Here is a 21,827-nt window from a genome sequence, read left to right as displayed (position 1 = left end):
AATGACTTTTCTCCTCCAGTCCTCATAAAATTATTTATACGGGTAGTTGATGGACTTCATTATGATGCACAGCAATTCGATAATTCCCTTAGCAGGAGTCTAATGGTACATATCAGCACAAACTTTGAAACAGCTGGGGCGGCAGAACTTTAACTGCTTTTCCGAAGCCCTGTTTACGTTTGAGATTCTTCATCTGTTTTTTATGTGTGTTTATAAGGAGATACCTGATGGATTAATTGCTAAGGGATGCTTGACATGCATTGGAGATTAAAGCTGTTGAGGAACTGGTGTAACACTTAAAACTGTTTATACAACTTCTATTACATTATGCCTGTCCAACATTACACAAGATACCATTTAGTCTGTGTACCAACGAGACAGTTTTCTACAATTAGACAGTAGGACATGCCCAGAACTCTTCACTTACATGTAGTCTGAATGATAACAGACACTTAAAGGGGTTATCCCAGGAATAATGTAAAAAATTAAAATTATACATAATATAGTACATGAAAACCTATTTATAAAAACTTAGAACCAGCTCTGTACCTCACATGGATCCAGAGATCTCCCCTTCAATTGTTCTACTAGATTTATTTCAAGTTGCCAGCTTGGGGATGTGTCCTTTCCTAGGGGTGTGTCCATTTTGCTGTAGCTAGTGGCAGTGGAAGGATGGAGCATGTACTTGCGTCTCAGTGAGCAGGACAGAGAAATTAGGAAAAGAACAGCAGGTAGCGCTATGCAGATTTCATTGAATAGCTTGGTGATGATACTAAACTTTTAATTACATGAAGTTCTAAAAGTAATAAGATCCAGGTTCTGGTTTGAAAACTGTAGAATATTTTTGGTGGGACGACCTCTTTAACCACCTCCGGACCGCCTAACGCAGGATCGCGTTCCGGAGGTGGCAGCCCTGCGCAGAGTCACGCATATATGCGTCATCTCGCGATGGCCGAGATTTCCTGTGAACGCGTGCACACAGGCGTGCGCGCTCACAGGAACGGAAGGTAAGAGAGTTGATCTCCAGCCTGCCAGCGGCGATCGTTCGCTGGCAGGCTGGAGATGTGTTTTTTTTAACCCCTAACAGGTATATTAGACGCTGTTTTGATAACAGCGTCTAATATACCTGCTACCTGGTCCTCTGGTGGTCCCCTTTGTTTGGATCGACCACCAGAGGACACAGGTAGCTCAGTAAAGTAGCACCAAGCACCACTACACTACACTACACCCCCCCCCCGTCACTTATTAACCCCTTATTAGCCCCTGATCACCCCTGATCACCCCATATAGACTCCCTGATCACCCCCCTGTCATTGATTACCCCCCTGTCATTGATTACCCCCCTGTCATTGATCAACCCCCTGTAAAGCTCCATTCAGACGTCCGCATGATTTTTACGGATCCACTGATAGATGGATCGGATCCGCAAAACGCATCCGGACGTCTGAATGAAGCCTTACACGGGTGTGATCAATGACTGTGGTGATCACCCCATATAGACTCCCTGATCACCCCCCTGTCATTGATTACCCCCCTGTAAAGCTCCATTCAGATGTCCGCATGATTTTTACGGATGCACTGATAGATGGATCGGATCCGCAAAACGCATCCGGACGTCTGAATGAAGCCTTACAGGGGCATGATCAATGACTGTGGTTATCACCCCATATAGACTCCCTGATCACCCCCCTGTCATTGATTACCCCCTTGTAAAGCTCCATTCAGACGTCCGCATGATTTTTACGGATCCACTGATAGATGGATCGGATCCGCAAAACGCATCCGGACGTCTGAATGAAGCCTTACAGGGGCATGATCAATGACTGTGGTTATCACCCCATATAGACTCCCTGATCACCCCCCTGTCATTGATTACCCCCCTGTAAAGCTCCATTCAGACGTCCACATGATTTTTACGGATCCACTGATAGATGGATCGGATCCGCAAAACGCATCCGGACGTCTGAATGAAGCCTTACAGGGGCATGATCAATGACTGTGGTTATCACCCCATATAGACTCCCTGATCACCCCCCTGTCATTGATTACCCCCCTGTCATTGATTACCCCCCTGTAAAGCTCCATTCAGATGTCCGCATGATTTTTACGGATGCACTGATAGATGGATCGGATCCGCAAAACGCATCCGGACGTCTGAATGAAGCCTTACAGGGGCATGATCAATGACTGTGGTTATCACCCCATATAGACTCCCTGATCACCCCCCTGTCATTGATTACCCCCCTGTCATTGATTACCCCCCTGTAAAGCTCCATTCAGATGTCCGCATGATTTTTACGGATGCACTGATAGATGGATCGGATCCGCAAAACGCATCCGGACGTCTGAATGAAGCCTTACAGGGGCATGATCAATGACTGTGGTTATCACCCCATATAGACTCCCTGATCACCCCCCTGTCATTGATCACCCCCCCTGTCATTGATTACCCCCCTGTAAAGCTCCATTCAGATGTCCGCATGATTTTTACGGATGCACTGATAGATGGATCGGATCCGCAAAACGCATACGGACGTCTGAATGAAGCCTTACACGGGCGTGATCAATGACTGTGGTTATCACCCCATATAGACTCCCTGATCACCCCCCTGTCATTGATCACCCCCCTGTCATTGATCACCCCCCTGTCATTGATCACCCCCCTGTCATTGATCACCCCCCTGTCATTGATCACTCCCCCTGTCATTGATCACCCCCCTGTCATTGATCACTCCCCCTGTCATTGATCACCCCTCTGTAAGGCTCCATTCAGACATTTTTTTGGCCCAAGTTAGCGGAATTATTATTTTTTTTTCTTACAAAGTCTCATATTCCACTAACTTGTGTCAAAAAATAAAATCTCACATAAACTCACCATACCCCTCACGGAATCCAAATGCGTAAAATTTTTTAGACATTTATATTCCAGACTTCTTCTCACGCTTTAGGGCCCCTAGAATGCCAGGGCAGTATAAATACCCCACATGTGACCCCATTTCGGAAAGAAGACACCCCCAGGTATTCCGTGAGGGGCATATTGAGTCCATGAAAGATTGAAATTTTTGTCCCAAGTTAGCGGAACGGGAGACTTTGTGAGAAAAAAATTAAAAATATCAATTTCCGCTAACTTGTGCCAAAAAAAAAAATTTCTATGAACTCGCCATGCCCCTCATTGAATACCTTGGGGTGTCTTCTTTCCAAAATGGGGTCACATGTGGGGTATTTATACTGCCCTGGCATTCTAGGGGCCCCAAAGCGTGAGAAGAAGTCTGGTATCCAAATGTCTAAAAATGCCCTCCTAAAAGGAATTTGGGCACCTTTGCGCATCTAGGCTGCAAAAAAGTGTCACACATCTGGTATCGCCGTACTCAGGAGAAGTTGGGGAATGTGTTTTGGGGTGTCATTTTACATATACCCATGCTGGGTGAGATAAATATCTTGGTCAAATGCCAACTTTGTATAAAAAAATGGGAAAAGTTGTCTTTTGCCAAGATATTTCTCTCACCCAGCAAGGGTATATGTAAAATGACACCCCAAAACACATTCCCCAACTTCTCCTGAATACGGCGATGCCACATGTGTGACACTTTTTTGCAGCCTAGGTGGGCAAAGGGGCCCATATTCCAAAGAGCACCTTTAGGATTTCACAGGTCATTTACCTACTTACCACACATTAGGGCCCCTGGAAAATGCCAGGGCAGTATAACTACCCCACAAGTGACCCCATTTTGGAAAGAAGACACCCCAAGGTATTCCGTGAGGGGCATGGCGAGTTCCTAGAATCTTTTATTTTTTGTCACAAGTTAGTGGAAAATGCTGATTTTTTATTTATTTTTTTCATACAAAGTCTCATATTCCACTAACTTGTGACAAAAAATAAAAACTTCCATGAACTCACTATGCCCATCAGCAAATACCTTGGGGTCTCTTCTTTCCAAAATGGGGTCACTTGTGGGGTAGTTATACTGCCCTGGCATTCTAGGGGCCCAAATGTGTGGTAAGGAGTTTGAAATCAAATTCTGTAAAAAATGACGAGTGAAATCCGAAAGGTGCTCTTTGGAATATGGGCCCCTTTGCCCACCTAGGCTGCAAAAAAGTGTCACACATCTGGTATCTCCGTACTCAGGAGAAGTTGGGGAATGTGTTTTGGGGTGTCATTTTACATATACCCATGCTGGGTGAGAGAAATATCTTGGCAAAAGACAACTTTTCCCATTTTTTTTATACAAAGTTGGCATTTGACCAAGATATTTATCTCACCCAGCATGGGTATATGTAAAAAGACACCCCAAAACACATTCCTCAACTTCTCCTGAATACAGAGATACCAGATGTGTGACACTTTTTTGCAGCCTAGGTGGGCAAAGGGGCCCATATTCCAAAGAGCACCTTTCGGATTTCACAGGTCATTTTTTACAGAATTTGATTTCAAACTCCTTACCACACATTTGGGCCCCTAGAATGCCAGGGCAGTATAACTACCCCACTAGTGACCCCATTTTGGAAAGAAGAGACCCCAAGGTATTCGCTGATGGGCATAGTGAGTTCATGGAAGTTTTTATTTTTTGTCACAAGTTAGTGGAATATGAGACTTTGTATGAAAAAAAAAATTTAAAAAAAAATCATCATTTTCCACTAACTTGTGACAAAAAATAAAAAATTCTAGGAACTTGCCATGCCACTCACGGAATACCTTGGGGTGTCTTCTTTCCAAAATGGGGTCACTTGTGGGGTAGTTATACTGCCCTGGCATACTAGGGGCCCAAATGTGTGGTAAGGAGTTTGAAATCAAATTCTGTAAAAAATGACCTGTGAAATCCGAAAGGTGCTCTTTGGAATATGGGCCCCTTTGCCCACCTAGGCTGCAAAAAAGTGTCACACATCTGGTATCTCCGTACTCAGGAGAAGTTGGGGAATGTGTTTTGGGGTGTCATTTTACATATACCCATGCTGGGTGAGAGAAATATCTTGGCAAAAGACTTTTCCCATTTTTTTATACAAAGTTGGCATTTGACCAAGATATTTATCTCACCCAGCATGGGTATATGTAAAAAAGACACCCCAAAACACATTCCTCAACTTCTCCTGAATACAGAGATACCAGATGTGTGACACTTTTTTGCAGCCTAGGTGGGCAAAGGGGCCCATATTCCAAAGATCACCTTTCGGATTTCACTCGTCATTTTTTACAGAATTTGATTTCAAACTCCTTACCACACATTTGGGCCCCTAGAATGCCAGGGCAGTATAACTACCCCACAAGTGACCCCATTTTGGAAAGAAGAGACCCCAAGGTATTCGCTGATGGGCATAGTGAGTTCATAGAACTTTTTATTTTTTGTCACAAGTTAGTGGAATATGAGACTTTGTAAGAAAAAAAAAATAATTATCATTTTCCGCTAACTTGTGACAAAAAATAAAAAGTTCTATGAACTCACTATGCCCATCAGCGAATACCTTAGGGTGTGTACTTTCCTAAATGGGGTCATTTGTGGGGTGTTTGTACTGTCTGGCCATTGTAGAACCTCAGGAAACATGACAGGTGCTCAGAAAGTCAGAGCTGCTTCAAAAAGCGGAAATTCACATTTTTGTACCATAGTTTGTAAACGCAATAACTTTTACCCAAACCATTTTTTTTTTACCGAAACATTTTTTTTTTATCAAAGACATGTAGAACAATAAATTTAGAGCAAAATTTATATATGGATGTAGTTTTTTTTGCAAAATTTTACAACTGAAAGTGAAAAATGTCATTTTTTTGCAAAAAAATCGTTAAATTTCGATTAATAACAAAAAAAGTAAAAATGTCAGCAGCAATGAAATACCACCAAATGAAAGCTCTATTAGTGAGAAGAAAAGGAGGTAAAATTCATTTGGGTGGTAAGTTGCATGACCGAGCAATAAATGGTGAAAGTAGTGTAGGTCAGAAGTGTAAAAAGTGGCCTGGTCTTTCAGGGTGTTTAAGCACTGGGGGCTGAAGTGGTTAATTGGCCAAATGCCTCCAATTTCTTGTTGAGATATCCCTCAATATGGTTGTGCATTTCTGAATATTCAATGTATGAAAGAGTGGACCTTGTCTAGTTGATAGGCCTACTTTATGCAAATTAGGGCTTGAGTGCACTGAGAAGCTGAGCACCTAAGATGCATGGAGTGTTTAGGCTCCACCCTCTGTGCACTCTAAACCTTATTCGCATAAATAATAAAAGTATATCATTTTTTTCCAGAACGCCACAACAGATTTTTCACAAGACACAGTTATCACTTTGATCAACTGGATCAACTCTACCAGGAAGTATGATGGGTTTAATAGGGTTGATCCCGCTGACAGGTGCTTTTTAAATTGCAGGAGTTGTCTGGCAGGATAGAAATTTTAAAATTAGAGGCATAATGTGTTTAAAAAAAAACAAAAAGCTCTACTCAAGTTATCAATCTCCTGTCAAAATGGCAGCAGATGCCAATCAGTGGTGAACGGCCTCAACCAATGATTGGCTGAGCAGGAACTTCCTGAGTGTCGAGATGAGACCAGAAAACAGAAACCTGCAGGGACCTGGTAAGCGTCGGAGTGGGTGAGTATGGCTTCTTTTATTTTTGACTTTTTGCATTCTACAGACTTTCCCAATAATTTTTTACTTCTTTAAAACCCCTACAAATAGATATTCTCATAAGCATTTATGATATTGCCACAGGATATTAAGATATTACCGTAAGTTTTCATCTATAGGGAGATCGGCCATCTGTTGGACTCCCCACCCACCACTTCCTGGCTGCCATATCCTTTTAAGCTTCTGTACAATTACTCATACAGTATATGATGTATTTCCATATATATTTAATTATTCATGGGTTCACACAATTCTAATAGTTAAATTTAGTTGTTGTTTTTTTCTTTCTTTTTCTTCCTTAGCCTTGTCCATCAGGGTCACGTGACTTCAGGGAAAAGCAATGTGCAGACTTTGATAATATGCCTTTCCGAGGGAAATATTACAACTGGAAACCCTACACTGGAGGTAAGGCCTAATGGTGACAGAGGATAATTTCATCTGAGAGGTTATTTTTCATCACTGTTGGCTATCTGTTTTGTGTTGGTGTCATTGCTCATCATGTGCAGATGAGGTGGATTCAAGAGTTTGCACATTCATCAGGGAGAGGAATGGTGTGTCACTCCATCCACAGCCAAGGCAGGGTTGAATTGCTCACCACGAGGCCTCCATACTCAAACCTGGCTATCATCGGATCTCAAACAGAACCTGGATTCATCCCTAAAGACGATATGAAGCAGTCCAGGTTCCTCGTTGACATCCTGCAAACAAAGGCTGGCTGTCAATGGCAGGACATGTAATGGGCACCATGACATCAAATTTCCTTCTGCTAAGCATCTGAAAATGGTTCGGGCAGAGACAGGGGTGTATGATGAAGGTGCCACCTGTGTCTGCATGGTGGACAATGAAACTGTGGGTGCTATTCGTGCTTGCCGGTGGCTCAAACAATCCTCTCAACTGGTGGTCTTTCTGGGCCGTCGAGAGCTTGTTTGCCATGTGTACGTGCCCTCATTTAACTACTGCTCCCTACACCTCCTAACAGCTAGGTCAGAACGGCCTGGGTGGCAGTTAATTCATTGAAACGACCATCCTGCTTTTATCAGTCCAATGTTGTGTCCCCTCTCAAAATCTGTCAACTGGGCAAAATGTCTTCAAGTGCATTGTAGAGGCATTTCTAGCAGTCAATGATCTCCCACCAAGAGGTACATTACCCAAAAGTAGTCTCTGAGTGCTTTTATAGAAAGCAGTGCGGCAAGCATTTTTCCATCCTCTTGTGGCAAAACCCAGTGTCTAATCAGACCACACCTGTAATCATTTACATATCTGCCTGTGACATAAACTCATGCCGAGTTTTACAGCAATCTGACATTTCTATGTGGGTGCGTTATATTTTTTGTCGAGTGTATATTACAAACTTTTTCCTACAGGTGTGTGAAGTGGCTTTGCTGGACCTGCTGGGTCCCAGAAAACCCCTCAATATGTGATCTCTTGTCAATCAGAATGGGGGTGATTGGGTCTTCTAACCAGGCCTGGTTAGTAAATACACATGCATACTTGACAAAATGTGTTATTTGACCTGAAGAAAACCTTCATAAATGTATGCAAGGTGAATGTATACTTATATTTCAGGATTGTAAACCACATGTCTGCCATGCAAACGGACAATAATGATTTAACATTCCACCCATAATCCTTTCTTTTGCTATGACACAGACACAGCGCTGTATGCTTAAGCAGAAGAACTGTAAACTGAACTGCTCTGAATTGTGCAACGTTTTACTGTGCACCATCCCAGATCCTTTATATAAAGGAAAATTAGGTCATGCTTTTAATGTGCTTTTCCATTCACTTAATCATTTGAAGGACACACATTACCAAGCAGAAAGAAACACGCATTCTGCTAACTCCTGGTAATATAACTAAACTATATTCAATTTTAGATTTTTGTTTTTATTTCTATTCTTTTTGCCTTGTTTAGACTTTCTCTATTAATTTTATATAGTAGGCTTTGTGAATCGGATCTGTGTAGAATTTTTATTTCTTTTTTAGTGCAGTTGTTTTACTTACAGAGCAGTGTAAAACTACACTTACATAAAAATCCTTTCATTTGGTCTTAGTGGGACCGGATTGGTGCCAGATTAGCAAATAATTTTTATTACTGGACAGTCCTAGACAATTACTGTATATAACACTGACTTATAGCAAATCCAGTACAGTTTTTGCCAGTATGCCAAATTTGCTGGTCCATAAGATAAAATGGGAGAATGGATGTGCCATTTATAGGTTGTTTTCCATCTTGACTTGCATTTTTTTTCTTTGATATGGTTCCCCTAATGCAGCCTAAATGTCCCATCATGCCTGTGGGGGCATAGGGTGAGTAGATTCGGTACACTAAGGGCAGCCAGTGATAGATCTGGCCCCTAACACTTCAGGGTCTCGGGATATACTATGCAATGCCACTTGTCACTCCTGCTTTTGATAGACTTCTCCGTGTCACCTCTTACGCTGGGTTCAGACCTGAGCGTACTGGATGGAGCGCTCTGTATGCGCGATTCTACGGGCGTCTCACATACTCGGCTCCTGTGCAAGCGAACGCCCATTGCCTGTTGAGCGTTTTACAGCGCGTAGGAACGCGCTGTAAAACGCTCAGGTGTGAACCCAGCCTTAGAAGCAGGAGGCAGTGTGAAGCTGCACCTTATAGGATACACAGGAGATTAAGCGTGTGGCACATACGGATAGTATAGACAGACAGAGTGAGTCAAGAAAGCTTTATAACTCTAAGGCCTCATGCACACGACCGTTGTTGTGTTCCGTTCCGCAAAATGGGGTTCCGTTGTTCCGTGATCCGTTTCCGTTTTTGTTTCCGTGTGTCTTCCTTTATTTTTGGAGGATCACCAGACATAAACGAAGGTAAAAAAAAGTCTAAGACAGGTTTGCCATGCAAATGATAGGAATAAAACGGACGCGGATGACAATCTTGTGTGCCTCCGCGTTTTTTAGCGGTCCCATTGACTTGAATGGGTCCGCGAACCGTTTTCCGCGGACAAGAATAGGACCGGTTATATTTTTTTGACGGACTGGAACCACGGATCACGGACGCGGATGGCAAACGGTGCACTATCCGCATTTTCAACGGCTCCATAGAAATGAATGGGTCCGCATCTCAAACGCTAAAATCGGCGGAACGGACGCGGAGACAAACAACAGTCGTGTGCATGAGGCCTAAAACTAATCATTGTAAGGATTCAGCTATTGTTCACTGCACTAATAACACCTTAGATGAGGTAGAAACTATATATTCAACAGCATTCTATGGAGAGCAGTTTAGAGGAACATGACAGATGGAGCTGGTTGGGGAAGTATTTGATGACCTTCTGTGAACTGTAAGATTGCATCAACACAGGAGAGACTGACCTCCCATCTACGTAGGAGAGCATGGTCTGGGCTAATAATCTTTCAGGGATCACATGGCACATCTGCCCATCATAACAGGTTTCAAAATGTATGGATACAGCTGTGTTGGGATGAAACAAATTAAACTGCTAGGCTATTGCTGGTGAGTAAGGGTACTTTCACATTTGCGGCAGAGGATTCCGGAAGGCAGTTCCGTCGCTGGAACTGCCTGCCGTATCCGACAATCCGGACGCAAACAGATGGCATTTGTCAGACGGATTCGGATGCGGATCCGTCTGACAAATGCACTGAAATACTGGATCTGTCTCTCCCTTGTCATCTGGAAAAATGGATCCGGTATTTATTTTTTTCACAGATTTAAAGGTCTGCGCATGCGTAGACCAGAAGAACGGATCCGTCAATGCGGAAATTTTAATGCCGGATCCGAATACATTTCCATGGAAATTAATGCCGCATCTGGCATTCCGACAAGTGTTCAGGATTTTTGGGTGGAGAGAAAAATACACCATGCTGCGGTATTTTCTCCGGCCAAAAAACTTAAGAGGGACTGAACTGATGCATACTGAACGGAATGCTCTCCATTCAGAATGCATTAGGATAAAACTGATCAGTTCTTTTCCGGTATTGAGCCCCTAGGACGGAACTCTATGCCGGAAAAGAAAAACGCTAGTGTGAAAGTACCCTTAGCAGTATATGTAAAAAAAAAATGCTCCAATGCTTCTATACATTGATTATCCCAACTGTTTTTCATTTTTGCCCATAGACCTTACAGGGAAATTTCCTGGGGATGTACAGGTGAAACTCGAAAAATTAGAATATCGTGCAAAGTTCATTTATTTCAGTAATGCAACTTAAAAGGTGAAACTAACATATGAGATAGTCATTCCATGCAAAGCAAGATATTTCAAGCCTTTATTTGTTATAATTTGGATGATTATGGCTTACAGCTTATGAAAACACCAAAGTCACAATCTCAGGTACCCTTTGCTCAGGGGGTATGGATTAATTAGCTGACTAGAGTGTGACTCTTTAAGCCTAGAATATTGAACCTTTTCACAATATTCAAATTTTAAGTTGCATTACTGAAATAAATAAACTTTTGCACGATATTCTAATTTTTCGAGTTTCACCTGTATTTTGTGCTGCTGGTGGCAGTATTTTGTGATGTACTGTGGTATTCGCCTTCCATCTGTTTGGACCCGAATACAAAACGGGGCCACTTTTAGTATTTTTTTCCAAGACCACTTTAAGTTCTCAGTCCGCCCCTGACTATGCAGTACTTTCCTAGCAGGAACTCCCCTGTGCGCTGAAGAACTTTGATATGTCTCCTTTTAACCTTGGAAAAGTGGATCTCCAAAGACTTGTTGATGATCTTCTCACAACTATGTCATTTGCCTGTTGGGTGAAATTAGAAGTGGGCTTCTCAAAATCAGCATTTTACGTTTATCTTGTCGGAGGTCCGATGTCTCCTGCTGTTTCAGAATAGTGGCTGGATTATTTCAATATGAATACTATAGCCATAACGTTTACATATGTTACATTCTTTGTCTAGCGGGTTCAGGTCACGCATACTGTCGTTATTGACTTACAGTGTCTGGGATACTGGAAAATGAGGTGACATGAGGTGAAACAGATGTCCAAAAAAGGACAGATCAAGTCACAATAGGGTTAGGAATTTGTTAGTGAGGAGGAACTATTAATCAGCGACTTAGAATTAAAGCTTGTGTAACTGGGTCTGGAGTCAGGTATCTTCTAAATCTGAACAAGATGTCATGATTAGTAGAGCTAAAGCTTTCTGAGGGACCAGACTTTAGGTTGATCACTGATTGTTGCCCACAGTGGAAGAAATCAATAAAATTATACCAATCATATTTCTAGTACTTACATACAAATAGAGAGTTCATCCAAGTATATTGGGATATTTAAAATAATTTACATTGGGGGCTTTAGAGTGACTTTTAGGAGTTTTTTGTTATGAAATTTTTGTTTCAAAATGAATCAATTATTTACCCATAACAATGATGAAATACTGTAAGGTAAAGGTACTCACTGGAGAAGTGAGACCCTACAAGGGTGAATTAATGAACATTTGGAAAAACAAAGAATGAAAAGTACAAATACAGTGAAAAGTACAAACACAATGAAAAGTTCAAAGCACTTATATATAACATACCCCTTAGTTGAAGTATACTGGACAGAATAGCTTATACATATGGACTTTTACAGTGGTTCCCCTTCTTTTTGTATGACTGGAGGATATTTTTGGTCCATGTATAACTTTATTGTATCTTCATTCAGTCACTTGTCATTCTGATCTCCAATCATGTAAATATGGGTCATGATGGAATAATAGTTTGGAATTGTGATTGAATAATTTATTTCTGTGATTTTTCACAAATCCAGTACTCCTAGTTTTTGGTCCATTTTACTCTTGATGATCATCTTTTTAGATAGAGTATTAACATTCCTGGAAAATATTTTCCTCTGCATAAGATAACATACAGTAATATATCTGCCCACATATAGTAACTCATGGGAAAATGGGAGGACAGCATTATGGTGATGTATATATTAACCGGTATGATCCTGTCATTTACAGGGTTGATTCCTAGTCAAGCTTGAGACAATTTTATGACCAAAAAGCCCTTGGTATTCTACTAAATAGTCTTCTATGGAAATAAATGAACTTATAATGAGAGATGTCTGTCTTACTATATACTGTATGAAAAAAAACATTACAAGAATTCAGATACCAAGAATTGAGGACCTATGTGTGCCCCTTATCTTCCATCTGCTAAGTTGATGACCGTTTGGGTGCATGCCATAGACCAGCTCATTCATTGCAAGGCTAGTACACCAGTAATTGTGAGACATGGATGAGAACGCAAGTTCTTGGTTTTTGGAAGAGACGTTTACATGGAGTTTGCCCCTCTTGCCTGCTTTACCCCTGTGCAGCTTTATGACAGTGTCCTCTGACAATGTCCCTCTTTGATAAAACTCATAGTATCCCATGTAAAAGTACTTGCACACATACCCTTTACATCTAAGGGATGTAACTATAGGAAGTGCATAGTGTGCGACTTCACGTGGACCATGGATCTACAAGGTCCCTCTATCAAATCAGAAGACCAGTACTACGAGTTTCATATGTTAGTTGGTGGCCCTGTTACATATTTTTCATTCTGGCCAAGAAGATGCCTACAAATGAGGGATAAAGTCCTCTTTAATGACTACTAGATCTTGACTAGTTGACTTAATTCATATCTGTCATGGGCAAGCTGATGTGTGCTTAAGCCCAGGATTGTGAGCCTTGGGCAGCTGTATACTCGTGTGGTCAGATGCACCACCCAGGAGATTCAAGTCATCCTTCTGCATCCCACCATCTCTGTTGGGAGGTTGGTGGTGCATGATATCTCAAAGCCGACTGGTCGAAGCTTGAGCATTGATAGTTTTTAGTGACTGTAGTGTACTGTTATTTCTAAGTAAGATTTTGCTTTTGCTTTTATGGAAAGATTAAAGTTTTACCGTTTTTTGTGTTGCTGCATGACTGATGAGAAGCAGATTACAAAATGCAATAAAGTTTGTCTGGAAAGTCAATAAAAACTGGATGATCTTATAATGATTGTACAAGGCCAATTAGTCTCTGTTTTTGTCATATCATTTAAAGGAGCATTAAGGTGAATTCAAAAAAAGAGAAACTCTTCCTAGTAATACAGTACCAACATCTGCCCATCAGTTGCCTAATATGTAACTCAAGTCAATTGAAGTGAATTGGGCTGAGCTGTGGTGTATTGCTGTTTTTGGAAGATAGCAACCATGTTTGTTAACCATTTATTTTAGTTTAAAGGGGTTTTCCATCCTAAAGATATTGATGGCTTATGCTCAGGATAGGTCATCAATGTCATATCAGTAGGGGTCCACCTACTGACACCCCCACCAATGAAAAACTAAACAGTGGACGGAGCTGGAAGCAGAAGTCTCTGTCCATCATGTAGTTGACATACCGGAATACTTCAGTTCTTCTTCCATTCATTTGATTGTCTTTTTTGATTTAGAAAATTTAAAGGAAATGTATCATCAGAAAATGACCTATTGTTTAAATCATGATTTTAACATATTTTCAATGATGTTTTTAATTTTCCATGTCCATATCTATATTTAAACAAAAAAAACATCAAATTCTGCAGTTCACACTGGCCACTAAGCCTAATAGGCACCATTTCTTGATCTGTACAGATCACTTTACTGCAGTTACCTGCATATCTGCCATTCTAATCCTGCCTGTAATGATATCACCTCTGTGTATAGATAAGACAGGATCCACATTCACAATAGGTGATTGTCAGAGCTTTATTCTTTCCTTGTACAATGATCTCTGCACAGGGCACAGAGCATGCCCAGAAAACTCTCCCATAGAAGTCAGTGAGGTTCCCTCCAGACCATTGTGTCCAGACCATTGTGCCAGAACTATGCCAGCAGTTTGCAACTAGCTTAACATTATGGTATTCATTTCACCATTGCATTTGAGCTTGTAGTCTTTTTTTAAATGACTTGTCCAGAATTTGAAAAGGGTCTTAATTTTTCTACAAAAAACGCTGCAACTCTTGTCTTTGGCTTGTCTTTTATTGTGGCTCGGCCCCATACGATTTTAATAAAGCTGCACTGGAATACCACATAAAACCCGATAGACAAGAGTGGCACTGTTTGGGGTAAAGAAGCAGACTCTTTAAAGGGTTATTTCCATCTGAGACAAAGGGGGCATATCGCTATGTCCCTGTTGTCTGATAGGTGCAGGACCTGCATCTATGTCGAGAACTGAGCTGGGAAGGTGGTGGCTGGAGGACCCGGGTCCGGCCACCACCAATCGCTCTCCCATAGAAGTGAATGGGAGCGCACCGTGCTTGCACAGTCACAGCACCCATTAATTTCTATAGGGCAGACGGAAATAGCCGAGCCAGTGCGCGGTGCGCCCTCTTTCACTTTGCCGGCTGAGTTTACGAGATAGGTGCGGGTCTGCACATATCAGACAATGGGCGCATATTGCTAGGATCTATCATTTCTATGGGGCAGCCGAAAATAGCAAGGTATTCTTTAGATTGTCTGAGATGGTAATACCCCTTTAATGTTACTGCCGTCAGTTTGAAAACTTTTCATTTTTAAGCACATCTGTTGATGGACTAAGCAGAGTTGTGATTATTACCAAAATCATATGAATAATTCTGACCTTTCCTTGTTTATTGACTCCTTAGGGAGGGTGCAGAGTTATATTTTATCGACATAAATTCTAAAGTGCGTGTAAGCAGGATATATGGCTGCTCATATTAATACTCCAATGTGCAACTGTTTAAGTTGAAGGCAGATTATCGAGCAAGTTAATATAGCCACGGCTTAAGTGCGCAAAACATTACATGCTCTGTGCGATAGCTGCTCAGCAGTTTGACAAGTAGCAGGCCGCATGTAAAATATTAATGTCTGTGTCCGTTTTGCAATCACAGGTGGTGTTAAATCTTGTGCATTAAACTGTTTGGCTGAAGGCTATAATTTTTACACTGAACGGGCCTCCGCTGTTATAGATGGAACCCGCTGCAACGCTGACTCCCTGGATATCTGCATCAACGGAGAGTGCAAGGTGACTGCCTCTAGATGAATAAGAATCTCATGAAACAGTGATCTATAAAGCATCAAACCCCCCCCACCACCACCACCAATATTATACAATCTCTGTCATTCTAGGACAAGGCACCAAAAATATCACAAGGATACACTAAAATTATGAGTAAAAGCCCCGATATATAAAAATGAGTCAATATTTTTCCACATTCGAGAGCTGTTTGACAAAATTGCCATTTCACTGACAAATATCTTCAACCTTCCCGCAAACTTATAAGGCACAGCAAAGGGTCAAGCACGTTAAAATCCTATAGGCCGATTTGTGATTTCTCTTGCATCTTAGATTGTCAGCAAATCGCAGACATATTGGTGTATAGGTAGCTTTAGACAAGAAGAGAGACAGACCATTAAAGAGGTTGACCGGCCTTGGAGATGACCAGCCTAATCCTCGGAACCTGTATCTAATAAAAAAATAATAAACAGAATCCGCAGTTCCCTCACCAAGGTCCTGTTAGCCGCTTCGAGCCCCTGCTGGACTGGAAGTAGCTTGGTCCCATGACTGCTGTGACCAATTACTGGCCTCAGTGGTCTTGTGTGCTAGAATTGCACTTTACTAGAAAATTGGCCATACATGTTCGATATGCCGGGTGCTGGACAAATGATCTTTTACTGTGGAACATTCTTTCTTGAAACGATCTTCTGTGTAACAGCTGACTACACCACAGACAGTCAAGTACTAGTGACTATAGGTAAAAAAAAAAAATACGACCTGACCTCTGTCCATACTTTGATAGTATGTCATCAGTTAGCTAAACCGATTTCATTGTTATATTTTACCCGGGATTTTGTTTGAACTCATCCATCTTGATATAGACCAAATTCTTTATGTTCAGTTTCCTAATATCCTGTGTACAGCATAATGACCATCTTGACCATTCTCCCCACTAGAAGACCACTTTTCACTGCAGTAGTAGGTGGTCATCTTAAAGACTTTTCACTGTTATTTAGTGCGAATAAAGAGGTTAATTATTTTGCAATCTGAAGTGCAGATTAGTGTAATGGGATATTGGTCAACTGACCTTTCCATGTATTGAATCCCTTTTGTGTAGCATGTCGGCTGTGATAACATTTTGGGCTCCGATGCCAAAGAAGATAGGTGTCGCGTGTGTGGTGGCGATGGAAGCACCTGTGAAGCAATTGAGGGATTCTTCAATGATTCATTGCCTAGAGGAGGTGAGTACCTGTAACAGGAGCTGTCCGTTATATGGTGTGTGCATTAGATTTTAGCATCTTAAGGCTACATGCACACGACCGTGCCGTTTTTTGCGGTCCGCAGATCCGCAAAAAACGGAAGCCGCCCGTGTGCCTTCCGCAATTTGCGGAACAGAATGGGCGGCCATTTTTTTTGCGCGGCTGCGGAACGGAGCAACGGATGCGGACAGCACACGGAGTGCTGTCCGCATCTTTTGCGGCCCCATTGAAGTGAATGGGTCCGCATCCGAGCCGCCAAAACGGCGGCTCGGATGTGGACCCAAACAACGGCCGTGTGCATGAGGCCTAAGGGGGAGTCGATTGAAGGATTTATTGTTATTGCAAGGTTTGGCGCCTGGAAGAAATTTATACCCCTAAAATGAATACAATTGGTATTTGCTGCCTTGGCTTAACATTTCATGATATAATGAGTGGTTCTAGATGGACTTGTGACTCTTTAGATTCCATTCTGGAGAAATCAGATTTCTTCGTAACCAGTTGGTTTATTGCTGTGAATACAGGCATGTTCACAATCTTAAAAATCTACACACTTCAATCAGGTTTGATTGTACCTTGCGCAGATGACTGTCTGAGGACTAGAATTCTCCAAGACATATGTCTTTGTTATTTAGAGACTTTGGAGAAATATAGCAATGACTCACCAGGATATCTTCTTTATACCCTGGCATTTATTAGTGAGCATAGTGCAACGCATTGGCTATTTGGTATTATTTATACTCGGTTGCTCATTAGTATCCCCATGAAAGTATTTTCATAGTCTTTAGCTTGGAGTGATATTTAAAGATGATTAAACATTTAATGGCTAGATTCCCAAAAGAAGCAATTAATCTAAGAGACCCATTTGCCTCTCAATCATCTGTTTTAGAATGTTACTTGGTGCTTTTTTATTTTTATGACCTACTGTGCAAATGCTGATTCTGATATGTTTGTCAGTTTGATGGGCCTTTCGCCCAGTTACGAATGAGTTTGGTGTCTAATGTGACTGGATATATACTGAAATACTAAAAGTATAGATATGTCCTTTAACTGTCCTTCTCAACTCAGCATGTCCTGAGATGAGAGGTGTGAGATGACCAGCTTTGAAAAACATGATTTCATGATAAGTTGCCAGGAGATGTGTATGCTGTATGTTTCGTTGTGTCGCCATCCAGTGGCTGTGATGTGAGTTGCAGCCTACCAAAGTGACCAGCATGTTGCAATCATTTGTTGAGAAAAATTGCTATCGTGAGAAATTGTAGTCTTTAAAGGGGTTATCCCACAATAAAAGTCGGATTGTGGGGGACTGTTCAGACCACTGGGACCCCAGCAATCCCAAGAACAGGGTGACCCTGAGTCCTATCTCTGAATAGAGCAGTTGGCCCACCACTTCATTCACTAGACACCACTTAGTTCCATGGAATTGAATGAAGCAGTGGACCAACATGCTCACCACTGCTCCAGTGGACTTGGGGGCCTCTCAGGATCACTGGGGTCTCAGTGGTCAGATCCCTCATGATCCAAGGTTTCCAATGCATCTTTACGTGTAGAAATCCACCTCTGGGACCTGCACCTATGTCAAGAATGGATGTCTCTAGACCACCATTTCACCAGGTGAGATGGCCTTAGCATGTCTCATAGTCATTGAAATATGTCATCATTTAATGAGTTGTTTAGGATTTCAAAGCTCCATATTGTAGTAACAAATGGCTAGTTTTTGCCTTCTAGGCTACATGGAAGTTGTTCAAATTCCACGAGGTTCCGTTCACATTGAAATTAAGGAAGTTTCCACATCGAAGAACTATATCGGTAAGTTTAACCATGCTAACTATGTATAATAAAAAGAGTTTAGTTAAAAACCATCATATATAAGGGGGCTATACACATTAGGCTTACATCCGCCAAACCTGCTGAGTTCAATGGGACTGGCCAACTATGTCATGTGAATGAAATGTTTGTCTAACATTCAATTGGCATATATTGGGTGAATAATTGATCAGGCATATTGAATTGTACTCATGCGAAATAAGTCACCAGAGGTGTCTGGCAGCAGATTTTTTGCCTTTCCCTATTGAAAACATAGCACCCTTGGCTTTACCGATAATGCATGTAGAGTTATTTAGGAATAACTGTCGGCAGAATGAGGGTTTGGCTGGCAGCTATTGAAAATGTTAGAATCAATGGTAGAGAGATAATAGTTGAAAACAGCGGCACTGCTCAAATAGGTAAATCACCTTAACCCCTTGTGATATTGGAAGTTTTTAGACCAGACCCTGGTGAGTGCCGCGTCTTTTCTATCTACCGTCCAGCTATTAAAAATGTGTTGCCAGCTTTAGATTCTCACCCCTGGGTATCACTAAAAATGCCAAAAGCACAATCACTCAATGTATCTTTTCGCTCATGTCAATTTATTCTTCTCTTTTCTCCTAACGTTTTTCTTTTTGCTTTAGCACTGAAATCTGACTCTGATGACTATTTTATAAATGGTGCCTGGACAATAGACTGGCCAAGGAAGTTTGATGTTGCCGGAACCGCATTTCATTACAAGCGCCCAGCTGATGATCCAGAATCCTTGGAGGCCTTAGGACCAACAACAGAAAGCCTGATAGTAATGGTAAAAAAGACATTGGGAGTGGGTTTCTATGACTGGTCAAGGTCGGTCCTCAGGGGCGTAGCTAGATAGGAATGTGCTCCTGGTGTTAGGGGGGATTCCAACAAGCCATTGTACTTAACTGGTATATTTAGATACTTGGCTAGAGCAGCAAATGGAATATCTGCCTCAGGCGAAGAAAAGGGGAGCTCTGCCTATGCTTGTCCCAGTAGTAAAGTGTCATTATCCATGGTCAGGGCATTGGCTAGCTTCAGGTATCTAATATTGTATTAGGGAATCTCAGAAATATCTAGATTCTTCTTTTTCCCAGCAATTGCTCAGTTACCATAGTGAACATTACAAATACTTTCCGGCTAATGTTTGCAGTTGTACAAGTGGCCTTATATGGTCAGTAAACCTGACTCGTACTCCTTCAGTGAAGCAGGAAATTTCACTGACTTGTACATTGGAGATATTCTTTTGGCTTTGTTAAGAATTGCTTAACTTGGTAATTTCAATTTGCTAAGAAGAACCAAAGCACACGCAGAATGATAACAGAGAAAAAAAAATTGATGGTTGTAAAACTTACTGTAGGTTTTATTGCGAAAAACTGCATTAGAGTAAAATACTAACTTGTCTGTGTGGAAGTGAGAGAACTTAAGAGTTTGTTTCTTAAAAGTTGTGTGGAAAAAAAAATGTTATAAACCTTATTTTTTTTTCCAGATTCTACTTCAAGAACAGAACATGGGAATTCGATACAAATTTAATGTCCCTATCACACGTACGGGCAGTGGAGATAATGAAGTAGGATTTTCTTGGCATCACCTTCCCTGGTCTGAGTGTTCGGCCACCTGTGCTGGAGGTATGATGTCAAGTGTCACCGTCGGCAGTCGCTATGTTGTTCTTACACAGTGTCACCGTAGGCAGTCGCTATAGTGCATGAGATTTTAAGAAATCTCATCCACATCCTGTGGAGAAATGTTCATGTGTAAATTTACATGTTTTGCATGGTGCCACAGGTTCAGCATGTCATTTGTGGTGAAATCGATAAAAGATTTATTTATTTTTTGTATCCCATGTGGATGTCCATTAAATTAGACATCATGATGTGTTCATTCTGAATGCTACGATGCTCAGTTCCCCATTCCTTCCTCTTCACCATGCTGTCTCCAGCATGTTTTACAGAATTAATGCTAAAGACTTGTGCTCTTGATGACATTGCGTTAGTTACTGTAAGGTGAACATATGAACAGTGAGATGTATAAGATTTTATGAAAAATTAAGAAACATTTAGAACATTTACTTTGTTCCTTTTCACCCATGAAGACTCAAATGGTTAGTCATATCCTAAATTTATGACATATCCACAGGCGAGGCATAAATGTCCAATCCCTGGGGCTTTCACCACTGAGACCTGCACCTACGGTATCTCAAGAACAGGGCCCCATCCCATGACAGCTGTGTGTGGAAAGGTGGCCACGCATGGCTGCCAAAAGAAATGGATGGATAGAGCTGCACATGCATGGCCATCTCCGTATTCATAGTGGTCGTGAGAGGCGGGATCCACAACTGTTGGGCATTAATGGCTTAGCCTGTAGTTATGTCACAAATGTTGACATGGGAATGACCCTTTAATCTTGTTTTCTCCAGACACTTTAGATTCACCTCGTGGACAAGTGACTGAATATAACCTTTTGTTGATCAGGTCATGTAGCAGCATTAGCATCTTTAATTAATCACCCTAGCACTGCCATGTTTGGCTGTTATCATATTGTTCTTTCATTACAATTTGCTTTACTCTGGTCACAATGAAGCCCGAATTTTTCAAAAAGTTTCACTTTTGACTCATTAGTCCTATTAACTTAGGAATCAGGCAGGTGTTTTTGCAAATTTTGTTTGGAAGTAAAAAAAAAAAATCTGTCTGCAAAAATATAACAAAAAAACGAATAATACATAAATTCACTGTTACATCCCCCAATGCTCCAGTGATGATGCTCCAATGGTCTTCTTGACTCCTTGTCACTTTATTTGACTCCTTGGAACCAAAAGTAAAATCATATAGGTAAATTTGCACCACTCTCTTTTGGACAAAATACTTCCATTCACGGCAAGCTGGTGTCTTGAAAAAGTTAAACTGTATTTGCATAAAAAAATAAAAGCCTGTTTAACCAAAGGCAACTTCCCTTACTAGTTTCTTATGTAAGGGAACAAGATGATGGCTATGGCTACATGGATGGTATGTCTTGCTTGATCTGTTGTAATCTGAGGTATTTAAGCTTCTGCCTCATTTGTGACGTTCTCCTAAAAGCACACCGGTCTGATGGAATTCCGTATTTGTTTAGTTAGTATGGCCTTTAGCAAAATACCGAGACAACCTAATGCTTCCCTTAAGACTGCTGGGGGTAATACAGATTAGCTGGTTTTAT

The 21,827-nt window shown here is 41.4% G+C and overlaps 1 protein-coding gene across 3 annotated transcripts in view; it reads left to right on the top strand.

Moving 5' to 3' along the window:
* Nucleotides 1-21,827, top strand: part of ADAMTS6 (ADAM metallopeptidase with thrombospondin type 1 motif 6) — a 272,216-nt gene that overhangs the window by 208,113 nt on the left and 42,276 nt on the right. For all 3 annotated transcript variants that reach the window (XM_040421333.1, XM_040421334.1, XM_040421332.1), the window contains 6 exons: nt 6,905-7,007; nt 15,449-15,582; nt 16,673-16,796; nt 18,540-18,620; nt 19,262-19,425; nt 20,125-20,263. In XM_040421333.1, the coding sequence (XP_040277267.1) occupies nt 6,905-7,007; nt 15,449-15,582; nt 16,673-16,796; nt 18,540-18,620; nt 19,262-19,425; nt 20,125-20,263 (745 nt within the window). The remainder of the gene's footprint in view (nt 1-6,904; nt 7,008-15,448; nt 15,583-16,672; nt 16,797-18,539; nt 18,621-19,261; nt 19,426-20,124; nt 20,264-21,827) is intronic.

Source organism: Bufo bufo, chromosome 2 (assembly GCF_905171765.1).
Source record: "Bufo bufo chromosome 2, aBufBuf1.1, whole genome shotgun sequence".
NCBI classification, from domain to species: Eukaryota; Metazoa; Chordata; class Amphibia; order Anura; family Bufonidae; genus Bufo; species Bufo bufo.
The sequence above is the reverse complement of the archived record's forward strand: the minus strand, read 5'-3'. Positions and strand labels throughout refer to the sequence as shown.